This window comes from Boeremia exigua, assembly GCF_020726555.1.
Source record: "Boeremia exigua strain MPI-SDFR-AT-0100 chromosome Unknown C7974scaffold_16, whole genome shotgun sequence".
NCBI classification, from domain to species: Eukaryota; Fungi; Ascomycota; class Dothideomycetes; order Pleosporales; family Didymellaceae; genus Boeremia; species Boeremia exigua.
Window position 1 is genome coordinate 667,708 of NW_025763533.1, and position 16,998 is coordinate 684,705.

General features: G+C 52.4%; 7 protein-coding genes across 7 annotated transcripts; 3 read left to right on the forward strand and 4 right to left on the reverse strand.

Moving 5' to 3' along the window:
- Positions 1-1,677, reverse strand: C7974DRAFT_90150 (uncharacterized protein). The gene is made up of 2 exons (XM_046147469.1): positions 362-1,677; positions 1-312 (listed from the first exon to the last, which is right to left on the reverse strand). The coding sequence occupies exons 1-2, from the start codon at positions 1,492-1,494 to the stop codon at positions 78-80; spliced, it is 1,368 nt and encodes a 455-aa protein (XP_045991064.1). The 5' UTR covers positions 1,495-1,677; the 3' UTR covers positions 1-77.
- A 2,685-nt stretch (positions 1,678-4,362) lies between these two features.
- Positions 4,363-5,404, reverse strand: C7974DRAFT_406892 (cyclophilin-like domain-containing protein). Its single transcript, XM_046143182.1, has 4 exons — positions 5,166-5,404; positions 4,941-5,081; positions 4,785-4,891; positions 4,363-4,734 (listed from the first exon to the last, which is right to left on the reverse strand). Exons 1-4 carry the CDS (start codon positions 5,256-5,258, stop codon positions 4,557-4,559), a joined length of 519 nt encoding a protein of 172 aa, XP_045991065.1. The 5' UTR covers positions 5,259-5,404; the 3' UTR covers positions 4,363-4,556.
- Positions 5,405-6,070: 666 nt separating this feature from the next.
- On the reverse strand, positions 6,071-8,061 carry C7974DRAFT_445926 (cytochrome P450; the record flags this gene model as incomplete). Its single annotated transcript, XM_046145569.1, has 3 exons — positions 7,391-8,061; positions 6,638-7,342; positions 6,071-6,597 (listed from the first exon to the last, which is right to left on the reverse strand). Coding segments are annotated over exons 1-3 (1,620 nt in total), but the record flags the coding sequence as incomplete, so codon positions are not given.
- Positions 8,062-9,130: 1,069 nt separating this feature from the next.
- Positions 9,131-11,069, forward strand: C7974DRAFT_90307 (uncharacterized protein). The gene is made up of 3 exons (XM_046147473.1): positions 9,131-9,407; positions 9,459-10,072; positions 10,120-11,069. Exons 1-3 carry the CDS (start codon positions 9,221-9,223, stop codon positions 10,810-10,812), a joined length of 1,494 nt encoding a protein of 497 aa, XP_045991067.1. The 5' UTR covers positions 9,131-9,220; the 3' UTR covers positions 10,813-11,069.
- Positions 11,070-12,289: 1,220 nt separating this feature from the next.
- C7974DRAFT_90191 (uncharacterized protein) lies at positions 12,290-13,829 on the forward strand. The gene has a single exon (XM_046147471.1). The coding sequence runs from the start codon at positions 12,697-12,699 to the stop codon at positions 13,657-13,659; it is 963 nt and encodes a 320-aa protein (XP_045991068.1). The 5' UTR covers positions 12,290-12,696; the 3' UTR covers positions 13,660-13,829.
- C7974DRAFT_90325 (uncharacterized protein) lies at positions 13,818-14,641 on the reverse strand. The gene is made up of 2 exons (XM_046147474.1): positions 14,480-14,641; positions 13,818-14,431 (listed from the first exon to the last, which is right to left on the reverse strand). Exons 1-2 carry the CDS (start codon positions 14,544-14,546, stop codon positions 13,977-13,979), a joined length of 522 nt encoding a protein of 173 aa, XP_045991069.1. The 5' UTR covers positions 14,547-14,641; the 3' UTR covers positions 13,818-13,976.
- Positions 14,642-15,689: 1,048 nt separating this feature from the next.
- On the forward strand, positions 15,690-16,835 carry C7974DRAFT_90183 (uncharacterized protein). Its single transcript, XM_046147470.1, has one exon. It carries the CDS (start codon positions 15,961-15,963, stop codon positions 16,816-16,818), a length of 858 nt encoding a protein of 285 aa, XP_045991070.1. The 5' UTR covers positions 15,690-15,960; the 3' UTR covers positions 16,819-16,835.
- Positions 16,836-16,998: the final 163 nt, after the last annotated feature.

Consider the following 16,998-nt stretch of genomic DNA (forward strand, 5'->3'; position numbering starts at 1 on the left):
GCAGTTTACCGAACGAGCGGGTCTCCCGCCAGCGGGGCAAGCCCCAACATACAAACATTATTCCCAGCGGGGAAGTGCTAAGCTTGAACAGAAGTACGGCGTAACGCTGACGGTTGTTTGCTTGGACTCCCGCCGCGGGTATTTCGGCTGAACATCTCATCGATGAGCCGTTTGGGACCAATGTACTCCATGTTCATCTTCAGCGAAGCGCTCCGGATCAACGGAATGTGTAACTGAGCGGCCTGCTTGGCAGAGAAACGGCGTTTGATACAGTCATCCACAAGGGCCATGAGGCCTGTAGCAACAACAACACTGCACTCATCGTCAGTAGTGCCTCGGCGGCGTACTATGCTTCACTTACTCTGCAATGTCCGATTCAGAACGTAAGATCTGGTCATCGGTGATACGCAAATAGCTTGGAGGGACCCATCCTCCACGTGCTGCCTCCTCACGGGCCTCAGCCTGGGTCAATCGAACAGGACAGATATGAGCCAGTGGCTCTTTTTCGTTGTCGTCACGGACAAGATAGTACGACACTGTCTCCTGGTCACGCTCTTTCTTGACTATGCGTTTCCACGAGTAGTCGCTGCCCCAATACTCGAAGGTGTACTTTTTGTGGGACTTGGCACCTCTCCTCTTTACTTCCATATGTGCGTAGTTAGAGAACTCTAGCTTGAGCGTGTTTGTAGGGAGCAGTGCACGGCCCTTGAAATAGCCTGCGCTCTTAGGGCGTGGGTCTTCTTTCTCATCCTCGTCATCCTCTACGCGACCTTGCACAGACTCATACCCAGAGTCTGAGCGCTTGAGTCCAGCTGCGCTTGAAGGACGGAACTCGGACTTGTGAACTAGATTAGCCAGGGCTGTGCTTGCGCGTTGCAATACCGGCCGCTTTTCCTGAGGCGGACTTTGGTATTTCCGTATTGAGTGACAGACCTCTCGTCCAGATTCCCGACAGTATCGTCGCAGGGAAAAATCACGGGTTCGCAAGTCTTGCATGCGCAAGTGATACAGGGTGTAGTTTTGCTTTTTGTGGTGTCGTTCCTCAATTTGCGTGTCAACCCTCAGGTTCATATTCCCGTCTATTGTCGCATCGTCATGTCGTATGGATATGCGCTTGGAGGTCGGAAATAGCTCAGCGAAGTCGCGGGGCGTAGTAGGAATGGCATCGGTTGGCAGCGGGTCGTGGTGGTATTGGGGCACGTCATACTCTGGCACATTATCTGCGTCGTCGTCGAGATCTTCATCCGAAGTAGAGGCGTATGTGTCAACCGAACTACGCGCTGGCTGCGCGTACTTGTTGCGACCATCTCTGCTCGCAAAATAGTCCTGTCGGCCTTCTACACGTGCGTAGCACGTCTCGCTATGCGCCAGAGATGGTCTTCTGTCGCTGTACTCGGTTGGTGCCGTCTCGTACGAGTGATCGCTGTCGGCACTCCGGCCAGAGTGCGTGCTATTACTCGACTGGTGTTGTCGCCAATGTACGTTTCGCGACATGATATGTATGTTGGTGTGGGTATTGGCGAATGATAGAGTGAATAGAAAGACTCCTTGTTAATGCAAGATGAGATGCTTATTGAGCAGCCATGTATCGCACAGCGTATGTATATGTGGGACTGCCTAGAATGAAGCAGGCGCAGCGATCAGACAGCGCATGGAAGGGTGACCTGGCACGAGGCGCCGCAGGGACCGAATGGGATTAATAGGAATTCGAGGCTTTGCGTAGGCATGCAACGATAATAATGGCGCAGCAACACGGCGTGGGGTGTTATTGTCGCGGCCGCCTGGAGGGACTCGCTGAAGGTCGTTACGGGCGATCCTGCTTCCAGCATCTCGATCGCTGCCAACGAACATGCCTGCATCTTCATGCAATCACTGCAACCGCTATTCCCTTGGCCTGCACAACGCTGCACTTGACAGCGAATCCGAGACGCGGAAGGGCGCCGGCGTGTGAAGGCCAGACCCGCTGACTTGCCAGCCTCCCTGGCGGCTAGCGAATCATGCGTCGCCTGCCAGCCGCCAGATTCATCAGCTTGACTCCTCGCGCAACGCTCAGCACACCACTTCGCGGCCGGAAGGAGCTGCATCATCGGGGACTACAGAGCATACTTCAGTAGCTGTGCGGCTGCAGCAAACGCTCACTCAGCGACGCAAAATAAGTGCTGCTCTGCAACATCGACTGCTTCAGCGGACAGTGACACCGCCGAATCCGCCGGGCTACCCAGCCCGGCACGAACTGCGCAAGGCGGGACGCCAAACGGCGGGACGCTCCCATGGCTGATCGTCCGTTCCACGTGCCAGCGGTCCCTTCTTATTTTCGACAAGCTATCCCGGCAGTCAGCAGAGAGTGAGCAGACACGTCCCCATTTTCGCGACAACATTCGCTGTGACGACATGTTTTGCGGGCGAGTCCCCTGCGATTATCGGAAATATGCGGCCTTCTCTATCGAGTGTAGGGCTGGTGTGACCGCCATTCGAGAGGCGGGCTAGAAGCGGACGCCCATCCTTTCCCAGCACCGATCTCCTTGCAAGAAAGGGCGAGATCTCAACAGTCCGTCATAGGGTGACACGAGCATCTGATGCTCCCAGCCTGGGTACAAGCAGTCAGGTTTTTCAGAAAGTCGGAGGTGCCCGCTGAACACACGACCTCTCGGGACTACGCTAATCTGCACGTGACTGGTCACAGCACCGAATTTGATGCCCAGTTGCAACTCTTCCAACAGCTTGGTACTGCGGGTCATTTGGATTTGCTTCCCCTGACGCTCAAACTGCAGTCCAAAGTGCTCCACATCCCCAGGAACTGCCTCATTGTGCATCTGTTGAGCCAATCAGCGCCAAGTACGTGGTGGCCCATATAGACTGCAGCCACGACACCATCGATGTGCTCGTATCTCAACTTCCAAACTGTGGACTAGCAGAAGCACTCGGGTGGGAACACGTTCACCCAGCATCATGGACACCAGGTTCGATTCGAATCTCCGTCCCACTCATCCCATACGTCAATCCTTCCTTGTGGACCCTCTACCCTTTCCCCGCCCCGTCTTTGCCTCTCCGATCCTTCCAGAGCGCGCGTCAAGAGCTGCGGACGCATTAAAACGCATGAACAAGCGTACTACGTAAGGTTGTCGAACGCCTCACACGATGACACCTTGCCTTGCAGACAGGCCTTGATTTATTGATCGACACACACCAAGTTTCACTGGACGATTAGGCATCATGTTCAATCCGACCACTTGGCTGTGTACCCGTTACTCGATCCGAACTACTCATCATCCCCCGCGCCCGCTTCCCTTGCACGCTTATGCTGTGTGTATGCCCAAGGCTGCTCCGCGACATTGTGTGTTGAGGGACTATCTTTTGACGCCCTGCAAGGTAAGCCACAAGCACTGATGAGCGCCCTGGATTGCACAGGACGTGAAGTGCGGAGAAGTTGCCCTTAGTCGACTGTGATGCGAGGCGTTGGGCTGTTGACTGTCCCATCGACGCTTACGGACGTACGCGTCTTGAGCTGGTCAGTCCTTTTCGCTCAATACAGCATTGCGGTTCCGCAAGTAGATGGTCTGAACAAGTCGGCTATTACCTTTCAGTGAAGCGTAGCTGAGATTGACGGGTAAGTCTTCAACTGTGAAGCCCTATCGAAAAGACCACTGTGACTGCAATACTCATCTCCCGTATTGGGGCTATGTGTTACCAGAAGGCCTGTGGCCCATCTGTGTTGACTGCGGCGAGGCATATGGACGGCTATCTTTGGGTTTCTTGCCAACCGCCTCACTTTCGCCTGAATCCTTCAACGATTACTCTTCGCTATCAAGGGTTTCCAGGCACCCAGGAGTTTATACGATTCATGTCCATAAGCATAGCAGATCGAAACTTCCTTGGGTTGAAGTTTATTCTATCGTTTGTATACAAGGTTTAGTAAACCAGCTCGTTGCCCTGAAGACCGGTAGAAGGACCGTCTAATCCTTGACTCCAGATGCAGGAACCACCAGCGATACAACGATCAGCCTGGTATCAGGACTGCTCTATACGGAAGCACAGCTCAGTGGGGCTCAGCCTTATGCTCGTACCTGACTCAAGGTTATTTGATGCTGGAGTTGGGAATTATGCTGCATCTCCGTGGCATCGGTAGCAACAATAACCCGGACAAGAGAAACGCATGTAGGGCGATGTAGCATTACCTTTCTCAGCATAATGATTAAGAGACTGTCGGACAGGGGTGCCTCTGGCAGTACTGCTGAATTTCACGGCATAGAAACAGTGTTGACCTTCGACTCACTTGACGTCACACATACCTAAGAACAAGGGCACATAGGGGGTTGTTGGACGATCAGCATCAATGACATCACATCAGAGAAAAGTAAGTAGGCTGCGATTGGCGAAGTCATCAGTATCATTGTCTCGTTATGTAGACACAATGGCCTTACTCCATCTCAGCCAGTATCGTGTATCCGTGGGTTGTTCTGGCATCGAAGCCATACTAGATCCCGCTCACTTGTGTCCTGAAACTTTTCAATCCATTGTTCGAATGCTTTTTGTCCGCCTCGCGTCCGTGCAAGCATTTAAGCAAGCTGACCGCAGTCGGCGATGACGATCTTGGCCTTGGTGGAGCCGCTGGAGGAACCGTAGGTCTCGACCTTCTTGACGACGTCAAGACCCTCGACGACGGAGCCGAAGACGACGTGCTTGCCATCCAACCACGAGGTCTTCTCGGTGCAGATGAAGAACTGGGAGCCGTTGCTAGTGAGGCGTCAGAGATTGCCAATAGCAGTTGGAGCTGCGCCACTTACGTGTTGGGGCCGGCGTTGGCCATGGAGAGGATACCGGGGCCGGTGTGCTTGAGGGTGAAGTTCTCGTCCCTGAACTTCTCGCCGTAGATGGACTCACCACCGGTACCCTGTTTGATATTAGCCCGAACTAACGGAACGAGGCATTGCGGTACTTACGTTGCCAGCAGTGAAGTCACCACCCTGGAGCATGAACTGGGGGATGACACGGTGGAAGGAAGCGCCCTTGAAGTGGAGGGGCTTGCCGCTGCGGCCGGTACCCTTCTCACCAGTGCAGAGAGCGCGGAAGTTCTCGGCGGTCTACGAGTTGATCGGTTAGCTATTGACCCAGCCAATTGCTAGCTTTTTTTGGCGGCGGGGCAATGGGAAGCAGCAGAGACTTACGTTGGGGACGACGTCGCCACGGAGCTCCATGACGATGCGGCCAAGGGGCGAGCCGTTGGCGGTGATGTCGAAGAAAACCTGGGACTTAGACATTGTGATGTGTGGTGGTGTTGTAGTGTTGGGTTGGAGTTGATGAGAGAAGGATGGGGCAAGTAAAGCTCAATGAGGGGTACTCTAGGGTTTTATACCCTTGCGTTTGCTGATGCACGAAACAGAGACAAGAGCTCTCCGACATGTGGACCACCCGCGCACTATTGGCCCGATTCTTCTGAAGCTCTGCTGCTTGGCCGCTCCAAGGCTGGTGAGGGGCAATTTTAGACTACCCCTCTATAGCCACACGCGTCGCCAGAGCAACTCACCCATCGCTCGGGACTGGCACTTGCCATTGCGGTAAGATCGGTTATGATCTTGGATTCCAGAAGCCTTTCAGCTTTACTTCGACTTTGACACGTCTCTCACATCGAAATGGATTCCATCTGCCCGTGTGAAAGAGCTTCGTCTTACCCCGCGCTAACCTGAAATAGCATAAGCCGAGACGCGCTCTCGGCCCACTTCAACGGCACTCCGTCATCTTCAGCGGCACTCTGTGTAATGTTCGACCGACTCGTCACCATCGGCAGTGCTGCCAAATTATTGGCTCGGCTCACTTTTACTTTATGGAGAAATTTTCGAGGCAGTGAACAAAGGTGACAGCTCGTCAAAAGCCAGATGCAATTGCATACCAGCAACACTATGGTGAGAGAAAATGGTATCTACAACTACTACTATCGATGCTCACAGTACATCGTTCGAAACTCTAAAGACAAAAGCCACTCCTATTAGAAACGCCATGCATCCCATTAGACGAGCTCATCATCGTTGTCCGGGTCGGCGAGACACGGAACGTGGGGCACTCACGCCAACACCTCCTTGGCCTCTGCGGCTCTAAGGAACGCTGCTCGCTCGGCTGTATCCTTCGCTTCGGCATCCTTCCACTGCTGAGCTACCTCTGCTTTCCTTGCCTCACTCCTTGGCTCGAAAGCCATCTCGAAAGGATCAGGCTTGATAATAAGGAGCGAGTTGGACTTGTCCAAGGGCACTTCGATGTCCCTTCTGGAGATAGGGTCAACCTTCCTCTTGAGGTTGAAAGCCCACATCAAGCCACCGCAGCCAGTGATGGTCTCATCACGGGTGATCGACATGCCGAGACATTGACGCTGCCCCCAGCCGAACGACGACATACCAGTAATCATAGGGAACTTGGTGAGCGGCCCTTGGAAAGTAGGCCAGCCAGGCTCAAGCCACCTCTCAGGTCGGTAGGACTCTGGGTCGGGGTACTTGACCGGGTTACGAAGGAAGGCATAATCAAGGGGCAAGATGCGGGTGCCCTTCGGGATGAAGTATCCGCCATACCAGTCATCAGCCTCGCACTCATGGGCAACACCTACGAGAACTGTCAGTCTGGGTCGGCGACACACGTTGATGGGACGTACCAGTTGGGACTGTTGGCTTCCATCGCATCGTCTCCTTGATGCAGGCGCGCAGAATGGGCAAGTTTGGCATGTCGGCAACTGTTGGGGGTCCGTTCTTGCAAACGGCATCGATCTCTTCTTGACACTTGGTCTGCCACTCCGGATGGTGTACCATGGCGATCAAAAAGTAGTAGATGGGTCCCGTCACTGTGAAGATACCGACAAGGGCCATCATACCAAGCACACAAGACGCTTCGTAATCACCAGAGATGTTACTCTTCTCTGCAGTCTCCAGATACGTCTTGGTAAAGCAAGGCCTCTGCTTACCCTTCTCCATCCTGCTTCGGGTGTCTGTAAGATTCTTCATGAAGAATTCCTGTTGTTCATCATGGCGCTTACGCTCACGGATCTTCCAGGGGTTGATGGGTTCGGGAACCCAATCCCAGAGAGGTGTCAAGACATTTGTGATTGGACCAGCAGGCGACATCTGTGTGAGAAGACCCCAAGCGCTTGGTGTAAGGGGGACACTGATGGTGTGGTCGTCCCAAGTCAAGGATGCCATGACCTTGGAGCACATATCCTCAAGCGAGAACGAGAAGTCATCTGGGTTCTCAACAAGCCGTTGGAGCCATCTCTTCTGTTCAAACTCCATGATGCCATAGTACCTGGCATTTGTCGATTCGGTAAGGTAAGAGTGAGTGAATTTGCGCTGACGAGCCCAGTATTCTACGCAACCATTAGCAAAAGCGTAATCGAGGAGAAACAGTAACTCACGGTTCTTTCCCATGAGAGGCAAATACTCCATGGATCCATAGGTACTCTTCGCATCGAACAAAGACTTGATCTCAGGTCGATCGGAGTAGACTTTTGCTCGCTTGATCAGAATATCTTCAGCAATGCTCTCGTCCGAGATGACCACAAAGTTCGCTCCTAGCATCTTTGTTCGGTAGATGGGTCCATACGTATCAGCCCATTCTTTAAACTTGAGCCACATGAAGTCGATGGGCAGGTCATGGATGCGTCCAATCCATGGTATGAGTGCCGGCCCAGGTAGTCCGCGACAGTTGTACTTGGCGTTGTACTTCGAGACAACATCCACGAGTGCGTACGCGAGAAAGCCGACGACAGCAACACCAACAGCGTAAGCTGTGAATGGATGCATCTTTCTGGTGCAAGATGACAGGACTAGAAAAGATCAAGGTACAGGAACGTTTGTTTTGGGTCACAAAGGCGGAAAGAACGTTAGATATCAGACCTGAAAACCTTATTGAGAAGCCATCTTGTCCGGGTCCCCAGGTCCTGGGACCGCTAAATCTGTGATAAGACTGCATGAGGCAGTGATGTCGAACATTACGCTAAGCCGTCCCATTAATATCGACTGACTGCCTAAACAGTACAAGTTTAGAAATGCTGACTGTCAGTTGCCAATGAGTGTGCTAGGAAAAAAGTCCGGCCTTAGGTAGCTGCCACTATCTCTACGTCAAGGCCGACATCGATGGACACAGCACACGCCGACTGGCCGATATGAACAGCTGAAGTCGGTCTTACCGGCGCCGACCATGACATGTCCAGATCGTCAAGACATATCTCACTGGGCTGTGATGCAGGGCAAAGCACGGTTGTTGATCGCCGTCAAGTACCGCCACATGAACCACCAACTGCTGCGCCTAGGTTCTGCGCCTGCACAAATATAACACTCGGCTAATCTGTGTCAGGCCAGGGCAAATATCAGTCATTTGGATGTACCATGGTACTCCTTTCTGCGAAGAAGATACAAGCACTGTTGACATCTACCAAGCTTTTGGCTGAAACTGGTACAGGAATAGCCTCATCGCTGTCTGAACTCTCGACCACAATCCCTCGACCACAGTGATTTCAACAAGTTCAGTAGCATTCGGATGAACACGAAGACTATGCTCCATCGCGATCGGCTCCACGTGAAACCTCTTTCCAAGAAACACGCTTGGGCTCGTGATGCCTCCAAGACACGGACTTCCAAGTTCCTTTGCGTTCAGGTCTTAGTATATGGGTGTAATCGATGAGTCTGTTTGCTGACATAAGATACACAAATACCCCCGACTAGCTTCTGATGCACGAAATCTGACATGCGGGGAAATGATCTGTCGTACGATCGCACAAGTCGGGTCTTTGCTGAGCCCCTCTACTGATGACTGTCCCTTACACCTTACAATACAGCCTCAATCTGAGATGTAAATTTAGAGTACTGTTGTGCAGTCTTGGCCCTTCGGACTTGTGTGTGGGGAACCATAGCGTGAGCATCGACCCCTGTCAATCTCGGGAGCTAACGCATCAGTGCCCATCCCTGTTGACAACATCATGGACCTCTGTGTGCCTGTCCATCTCCGTCTGGTGTGCCCATCATCGTTCGTTACTTGGAACCCATCGCCCCGTGAGCCAAACTAAACAACAACGTCTTAGCCCGGCTGGTCGGAAGTCCGATGATTTCGGAAACCCACGCTGGGGTCCCCAATGCCGAGCAGCGCTCGCGCGATTCTTTAAAGATGGGTGCAAATATCTCCGAGGCTGAGGTGTCTGTTGGACTATACGTAGTCACGTTACATTGACAGAATCAAAGTTGCAAACATGCCTCACGCACTTACGTCCCGCGACTCCAACATGGAGGCTAAGCCTCTGGGGACCTACGAGAACACTGGCATCGAAGTACTGATTGTAGGTACCGGTCTGGCGGGCCTCGTCGCTGCGCTCGAATGCACACGCAAAGGACATAATGTTCGCGTTCTGGAAAGGAATGCCGACATCAACACAGCTGGTAAGCGTTGAGACTAAGTCCTGTGAGGCCATAAACTAACCTCAGAATTAGGTGACATGTACTTCATGGGTCTCAGCGCAACACGGTTCTTGAAGCATTGGCCAGAACTCCTCGAAGAATACAAGAAAATTTCACTCCATAATGCTTGGATCGAGACCTTCAAGCACTCCGGCGAGGTTGTTATTTCTCCCAAGAAGGTCGCCGACCGTCTGCGAGCGCAGGGGCTGGACCCCGACACCCCGCCTGGCGAGTTTCAGATGCGTCCGCTAGTCTACCGCATGTTCGTGAGTGCAGTGGAGAAGCTTGGTGTCTCAGTCGAGTTCAATTGCAAGATCGTAGATTACTCTGAGGATGAGACGACCGGCAAGGCTTATTGCACAACAGAAGGCGGGAAGTCATATGAGGCTGATGTTATCATTGCCGCCGACGGTGTAGGATCAAAGAGTCAGAAATTGGTCGGTGGTCAGGTTCGAGCACAGCCGTCTGGGCGTGCCATGTGGCGCGCTGCTTTCCCCATCCAGGAGCTTGACAAGAACCCCAAGGTCAAGGAGTTCTTCAAAATGATGCCTGGAAATGAGCCGATTGTCAGGACATGGCTGGGTCCGTCTACCTACGCTCTGACCTTGACCCGTGAGGATGTGATGGTTTGGATTATGAACCACGATGTAAGTACCGCTTGTCATCTCAATCGATCGCAGTCTAACGCTTGCAGGTAACTGGTACCGAGAAGGAGAGTTGGAACAATACCATCGACAAGGAGGAAGTCTTGAAGGGTATGGACGAGATGCCTGGTATGGAGAAGATCAAATGGGCACCCATCTTCAAGGAGCTTGTCGACGTCACACCTCCAAACACAATCGTCAACTTCGAGCTGCTCTGGAGAAACCCTCAACCTAAGTGGGCCTCACCCGCCGCCCGCGTAATCCAGATTGGTGATTCCGCACACTCCTACCTCCCGGCCTCCGGAAATGGAGCCACGCAAGCCATCGAAGATGCCATCTCAATTGCTTCTTGCTTGCAGATCGGCGGCAAGGAGCAGATTCCTCAGTCAGTCCGTGTACACCTCCGCTTCCGCTTCATCCGCAACTCCTGCGCGCAGAAGCTCGGCTTCTCGAACGCCGAGCTCTTGCAAGACACCGACTGGGACAAGGTTAAGCTCGACCCACGTCGCGCTGCACCCAAGCTACCGAAGTGGGTATGGTCGCACGACCCTGAGGCTTACGCGTATGAGAACTACCACAAGGCTGCTGAGAGCATTAAGAAGGGCATCGATATGGCAGATGAAGACAGCTACGAGCCCAACTACCCCAAGGGCTACAAGTACGAGCCCTGGAACATCGAGAAGATCATGGAAGACATGAGGGCTCACAAGCCCATCGATCTTGGCCCCGGTGATTGGGAGTAGGTTATGGGCCTGATTCCACGATAGACACGATAAATGCATGTATTGGGAGTTTAGCGATAAAGCAATATTCATTACCACCGAAAATCTAAGCCGCTTCTTTCAACTTGTTACGTACCATGTATATTGCACATGCGTTACACAGTCTCTCAAATTGAGCATCCTGCATGCGCTAATTCTCTGCCACAAATTTCAACTCTGTTTCAGACATCTCATTTCCAGTTCAGGACTGCTGATTGTGTGTCACTCGCCCATTCGAGTCTCACTAACGTAATATTTGAATCTCACCTTGTATCTTGCTCATCGCCAGTCACAGCAGAGTTGACTGGGGAGGTGCTGATGTTGGTGCTTACGGGGCGCTGATCTCGAAAGCAAGACACATGTAGGCCCTGCATACCCGAGACATGCGCGCAGATTTTGAAATTACTTCGGCTCCCCAACGGAAGCGCGGTTTATGATTTCCAGAGCAAGGTTTATGAACGCGAGGGAGCAGAGTCGATGACGTAGCCAATGAGCACTAGCGTTGCCTCGAGGCTGAACATGGAGGTATTGCAATATGAAGAACGAGGCTTAGATGATAAGGCTTTGGGCAGGATTGCGAGGGTGAATATCTTTGACAAATTGTGGCATTGTATCGAACTACCATCCAGCCAATCATCTCCGCGTTTCCGGCAGTGAATGTATGAGCACGTGATTTATCAGGAGCATGAGGTGGCTTTAACCGTGCCGTCGACATGACCAAGCAGTGCCATATTTGAAAATATTTGGCCAAGCATCGAAGTTCTTGGGTGAAAATGACCAAGCCGCTGGTCAATATTAACTAGAACGAGTTGAAAGATATACGCTGTGTTGCAGTCTAGCTTTAAGTCGTGAGCTCTGCCTCGCACTCGCACCCACAATGCATTTCCCATGCCAGTGAAGAAGAAAAACTCAACAGAATCTCACTTCATTCCGAATTATTCGTCAGGGGTTCCTGCATGTCATCCAGAAGTCTTGCAGCAACTCCCTCGCTGTCACAGTCTGTCAATGCCATCATAGGACACAAAGGACCAAAGCGCACAGCAGCTCTCTAAGAACAGCCAAACAGAAAAAGATATCTTCTGCACTCCTCGCTGGAGGTAAACGCAGCCAATCTCAGTAGGGACGATTGGTGCTAAAGGTGAGACTCACGGCATCGCTGAGCATCGAAGGGAAAGATTGGCGTTCGTGCACGGTGATCCGGATGGGACCCAGGTCCGGGATTTTGTTCACAACATGGAAGCTAAGGAGTGGCATATGAGGCTGTCAACTTCTAAGCGATCAGGCTTGTCGAAATCGAAGCTGTAGGTATCGGCCCTCCGCTTCCGACTGTGAGATCAGTCTGCTCGCTTGTTTGAGCTAACACGAACTGCTCGTAACCATCTTGGTGAATGTTGCGATGCATGTCAGCCTCGTAAGGAGATGCGGGCAGATCATTGCTCAGGTTGCATTGGTACGTCCTTCCTTTAGCGTCGCGCTTTCTCTAACATAAGCAACTAGTAGCGATCTCCCACCTCCCCACCAATTGCACGCTCAATCCACATGGTTCGCCTGTCTCTAGCAGCTATCCTCGGACTTCCGACAGCTGGTCATTGACCGGCCCGCCGATGCAATGTTTGTGACACGGGCATCCATGAGCACGCACTTTAGCGGGGATGCGCAGAGTCAAATGTTAGGACGGCTGTAGCGTGGATTGCGGAGCCGTAAGATGTATTTGCATCGATCTTACGTCCTTAAAACTGCCCAAATTTGTTCTCTGTCCTGCATTCAGACTCTGGTAGCTGTTACCGAACAAGCTTCGTAGGCGCTAAGGGTCATCACTTTCAGCTCGCGAACAGCACATCTTCAAAACCAAACACAAACTCCGCTATGGCTGCTACTAAAGCCATCCTCATCACGGGCGCTACAGGAAAGCAGGGTGGTTCTATCCTACAGCAGCTCGCAAGCCATCCGACGGCCTCCCAGTTCACACTCCTCGCCGTAACACGCAATGCAGATAGCGCTTCAGCCAAGCGCATCGTGGAGCGCTATCCCCAAGCTTTGGTTGTTCAAGGCGACTTGAACGATGTACCGGGGCTATTTACCTCTGCCAAGTCCAAGCTCAAGGAGGCCGGAAAGCCAGAGCAGATCTGGGGTGTCTACTCGGTCCAGATATCAATGGGACCAGGAGTTACAACAGAGTTCGAGGTCAAGCAGGGCTCGGACTTGATTGATGAGTCTATCAACGAGGGTGTATCACACTTTGTCTACTCGAGTGTAGACCGCGGCGGCAACGAGCACAGCTTCAACAACCCAACGCCGATTCCACATTTCCAGACCAAAGAAGAGATCGAACAACACTTGTTGGAGAAGGCTGGTAAGAACGGCGAGAATATGGGATGGACAATTCTGAGGCCTGTTGCCTTCATGGACAATCTGGAGCCGGGAATGAAGTCAAAGGTTTTCCTCACTGCAATGAGAGACACCCTCAAGGGCAAGTCGAACCAATGGGTATCGGTCGAGGATATCGGTCTCTTCGGTGCCAAGGCGTTCAGGGAGCCTGAGAAGTGGAATGCACGTGCCGAGGGTCTTGCCGGCAGCGAACTCACGATGGACGACATGAATGGATGCTTCGAGAGAGCAATCGGCCAGCCAGTGCCATATGCCTTCAGCTTCATGGGTTCTGCGCTTATGTGGGCAGTCACGGAAGTCAACCTCATGATCAACTGGTTTGCAGATGAAGGCTATGGTGTAGACATTGCCAGATTGAAGAAGGAAGAGCCTCAGTTGTGTGATTTCGAGAGGTGGCTGAAGGAGAGAAGCGGCTGGAAGGACCAAGCTGTCAAGAACTAGGTTGTGGCACGATTAATATGCAGCGTTCGCTCTATCTCATAATATCATTGAATAAGTTTCCCTTGAGTCCTACAAGTAACTGTCTACTGGATTCTTGCGAGCGTTGCTCGATGAACCTTTGGCCAGAATGATATCAAACCTGTAACATGCGCCCATTAGGCGTCAGAATATAGAAATACAAATGATGCAAATGAAGAAAGTAGTGGACGTAGATGATAAATTTGCTACCCTAACTCCAATCACCCGAGATTCACATGAACACCCACAATTACTTCGTTCGCTACCCGAATATATTCCTCAGGCCTGGCAAGCATCATTCATGCAAGCAGCTGGTACAGAGCTAAGCTGCCAGCAATGACTGGGGTGAGGAGCCTCAGTCTGTTCCAACTCGCCCACTTCTTCGCGACATTCTCTGCCTCCTTCAACTCCGTCTCACTAGCTCGACCGGCCAGAGCCTCGAGCTTGTCGTTCAAAGGCTGCATGTTTTTCGCCGAGTGAATGATGGTGGCCAGGTGCATGACAGCTGCAGCGGCGAATAACTTCCAGTCATTGCGGGCAAGGATACCCTGCTTGTACGTAGCATATCCTGCGTACGCATAGCCCAAGAAGCCAAGAGTGGAGATTGGGCGGAAAAATTGGTTGCCCACTGTCCAGCAAAGTGGCCACTGGCGACCAAGAAGGCGGGCACGCTCTTTATGCTCAGGTGAGCTTGGAGGTGGGAAGTTGACAAGTAGCGCTGGAACTGTCATATAAGACTGTGTGATTGCATTTCCTGGTCTTGTCAGTACTGAACGGTACCACACACTTCTCTTTGCCTCACCAGCGAGAATGAACGAGAATGTGATGCAGGTGCCTGCCACACTCTTGACGATGAGATTGTCAGACATGATGTTAATATTCAGCGACTTAAAGCTCCAATATGAGACTGAATAAAAGATGAAGGGCTTAGTGAGCGCAATGGGGGGAAAGGCTGATCTTGAATTCTTCGTCAACAAGCCCCTCAAACATAAACACTCGGAACCGCGACGCGACCGACAGGCATCTCCGATCCGAACGACCTAACATAGCCTTCCCGAGATGTCAGTCGACCGCAATCCCAGTTGTGATGTGATCGACCCGTTCCTGGTCAGCCATCGGTTCCCCATTGTCCGCTGCGGACTTCGAGCGCATGCGATTGGTCGTTGCTATATTACATCATCGTTCTCAGGTGCCACAGGTTCTCGAGCTGAATGCTTGTCAGATGAGTTGAGCGTACCAGACCTATTCCTGGCGAGCCTGGGTGAGCACGTTTTACAAAGCCGACACTTGTGATTGCGAGTGGCTGCAAGGCTGCGCTCAAGGCTGAGGTTTCCCGGACCGATCTGGCGCTAACCGCGCTGCCAGTCCTTCCCCATCTCTTCATCCTCTTTCACCATCTCGACCTTGACACGCTACTTTTTCTCACGTCCAGCTAAATCGCCATTTCGATGCTTTGCACCTACTGTCATGTGCGGTTCAACAACCAGCTCCGTCAGAGGAGACAAACACTGTGATCTGTTGCTGTCACGGTCACACAGGCAACATTCTCTGTCCATGCGCCCCACTGGGCATGCAACATCAAGAGCTAGGGACAACACCTTACAACATTGATGGGGTCCTGATGCACGCACTCGCTGGCGAGCATCGAAGCTCCGCAACAGCAGTGTTGAACAAGGAGCGAGCTCGATTTACCAGCACAAAGCTGACGCTGGAATCCTACTTCATCACTCCCTTGCCATAACCATCTCGTTGTGAGCATTATTACACGGTGGCTGTGCTTCACCGGCGACCGTTTCCAAGGTTGCGCACAGACGCTATCTCCCCAGGCGCGAAGGGATCACTGCTTTGTCTGTCATTGAAGGAACAACCGATTTCCTTTTGGTGAGGCATGAGAGTGGCACCTGATGGGGCGCAGCTTGAAGATGCTCGACCTCCCCGCAACAGCTCTTCGGTCGTGAGCCAGTGATCGACGGGGCAACCGCCGTGTTTCCCGGACTGTGCGGAATACCTTGGCACACGTACCCTTTCCACCAGTTAATCGCCTTAAAAACCAGTACGAGATGCATGGACCTCTACGCCGAGAGAACGAAGCAGAACTTAGCCTCGCGTGCTTGTATACGTCAGGGCGCTAAACTGAAAAGCGATCGCTCAGTAACTTACTGCGCCACGGAGTTGGAGGCCTTGAATACTATGTAAACACTTTGAGCTGCACAAAGATCAGCGGTATAGCGACGTTGGCCTTCGTTTGAGTCTCCAACGACTGTTCGCCTGCAATCTCCAACCATGGTTCATCCCACCGTGACACTACTCTTTGCAGCCTTGGCATCTGCTCAAGCATCCAACTACACCACAACAGCATGGATGACCAATTTCGCTGGCTCCGATAAGTATGGTTACGTCGCGTCCGTCATCAACGCCGACGCTGAACACATGACTCTTTCCCTGGACTATGACGCGGACGCCGACCGGGACGCTCTGCACGTTGGCGGCCCTGCCGGCAACTTTACCTTTGGCCCATCCGGTTTCACACTGTCGACAGAGAGGCGTAGCGTTATGGGCGGACCCTCAGGCAATATGGGCTTGCAGGTTGAATGCACCGAGCCTGCTCGAGTGGATGCCGAAGTAACGTGTACTGGAACGTTTGGCGACGGGTACGCTCGGTACGCCCGGTGCAACGAATATGAGACCACACAGACGAGGCGAACCCCGCGAGAAAACATGACTACCTCTTATGCGCACACTTACGGCACCGGGCTCTGGGGCTCTGGCGGCACCGAGACCATCACCCAAACATTTAATTACCCTCTTGTGTCCGAGACGACGACCCCGGCTTGGTGCACCAGCGACGAGCTGCCAGAGTCTGCGGTGTCAACTGCATTCCCTGCTTCAGCGACGAAGTTTGCAGTCTATCAAATTGTCATTTATGCGGGACAGGAGAAGCTGAGCGCGTTCTCTGGCTCATCGGCTGTGAACAGCACAGGACCTAGTTCGACGGAGAGCGGGCCAGCGGCTACTGCGTCGGCTGGAACGAATGGTACCACGAGCACGCCTCCTGAAAGCACTGGCGCGGCGGATAAGATGAATGCGGCGGTCCCTGTAATTGCTGGTTTGGGTGTTGCAGCCGTTATGGGTATGCTTTGATACGCTTGCTCGATATAATGACAACAATTCACTTCTAGTGAACATACGAAATATCCGACATGATTTTGTGTACACCTCTAAATAAACCATGTCCTACAGAACCCATCTCACATTCTTGGAACACTGTGCACATTGTTGATCTCCTGATCCTCATATTGTGTGGACAGGTTGTAACTACAG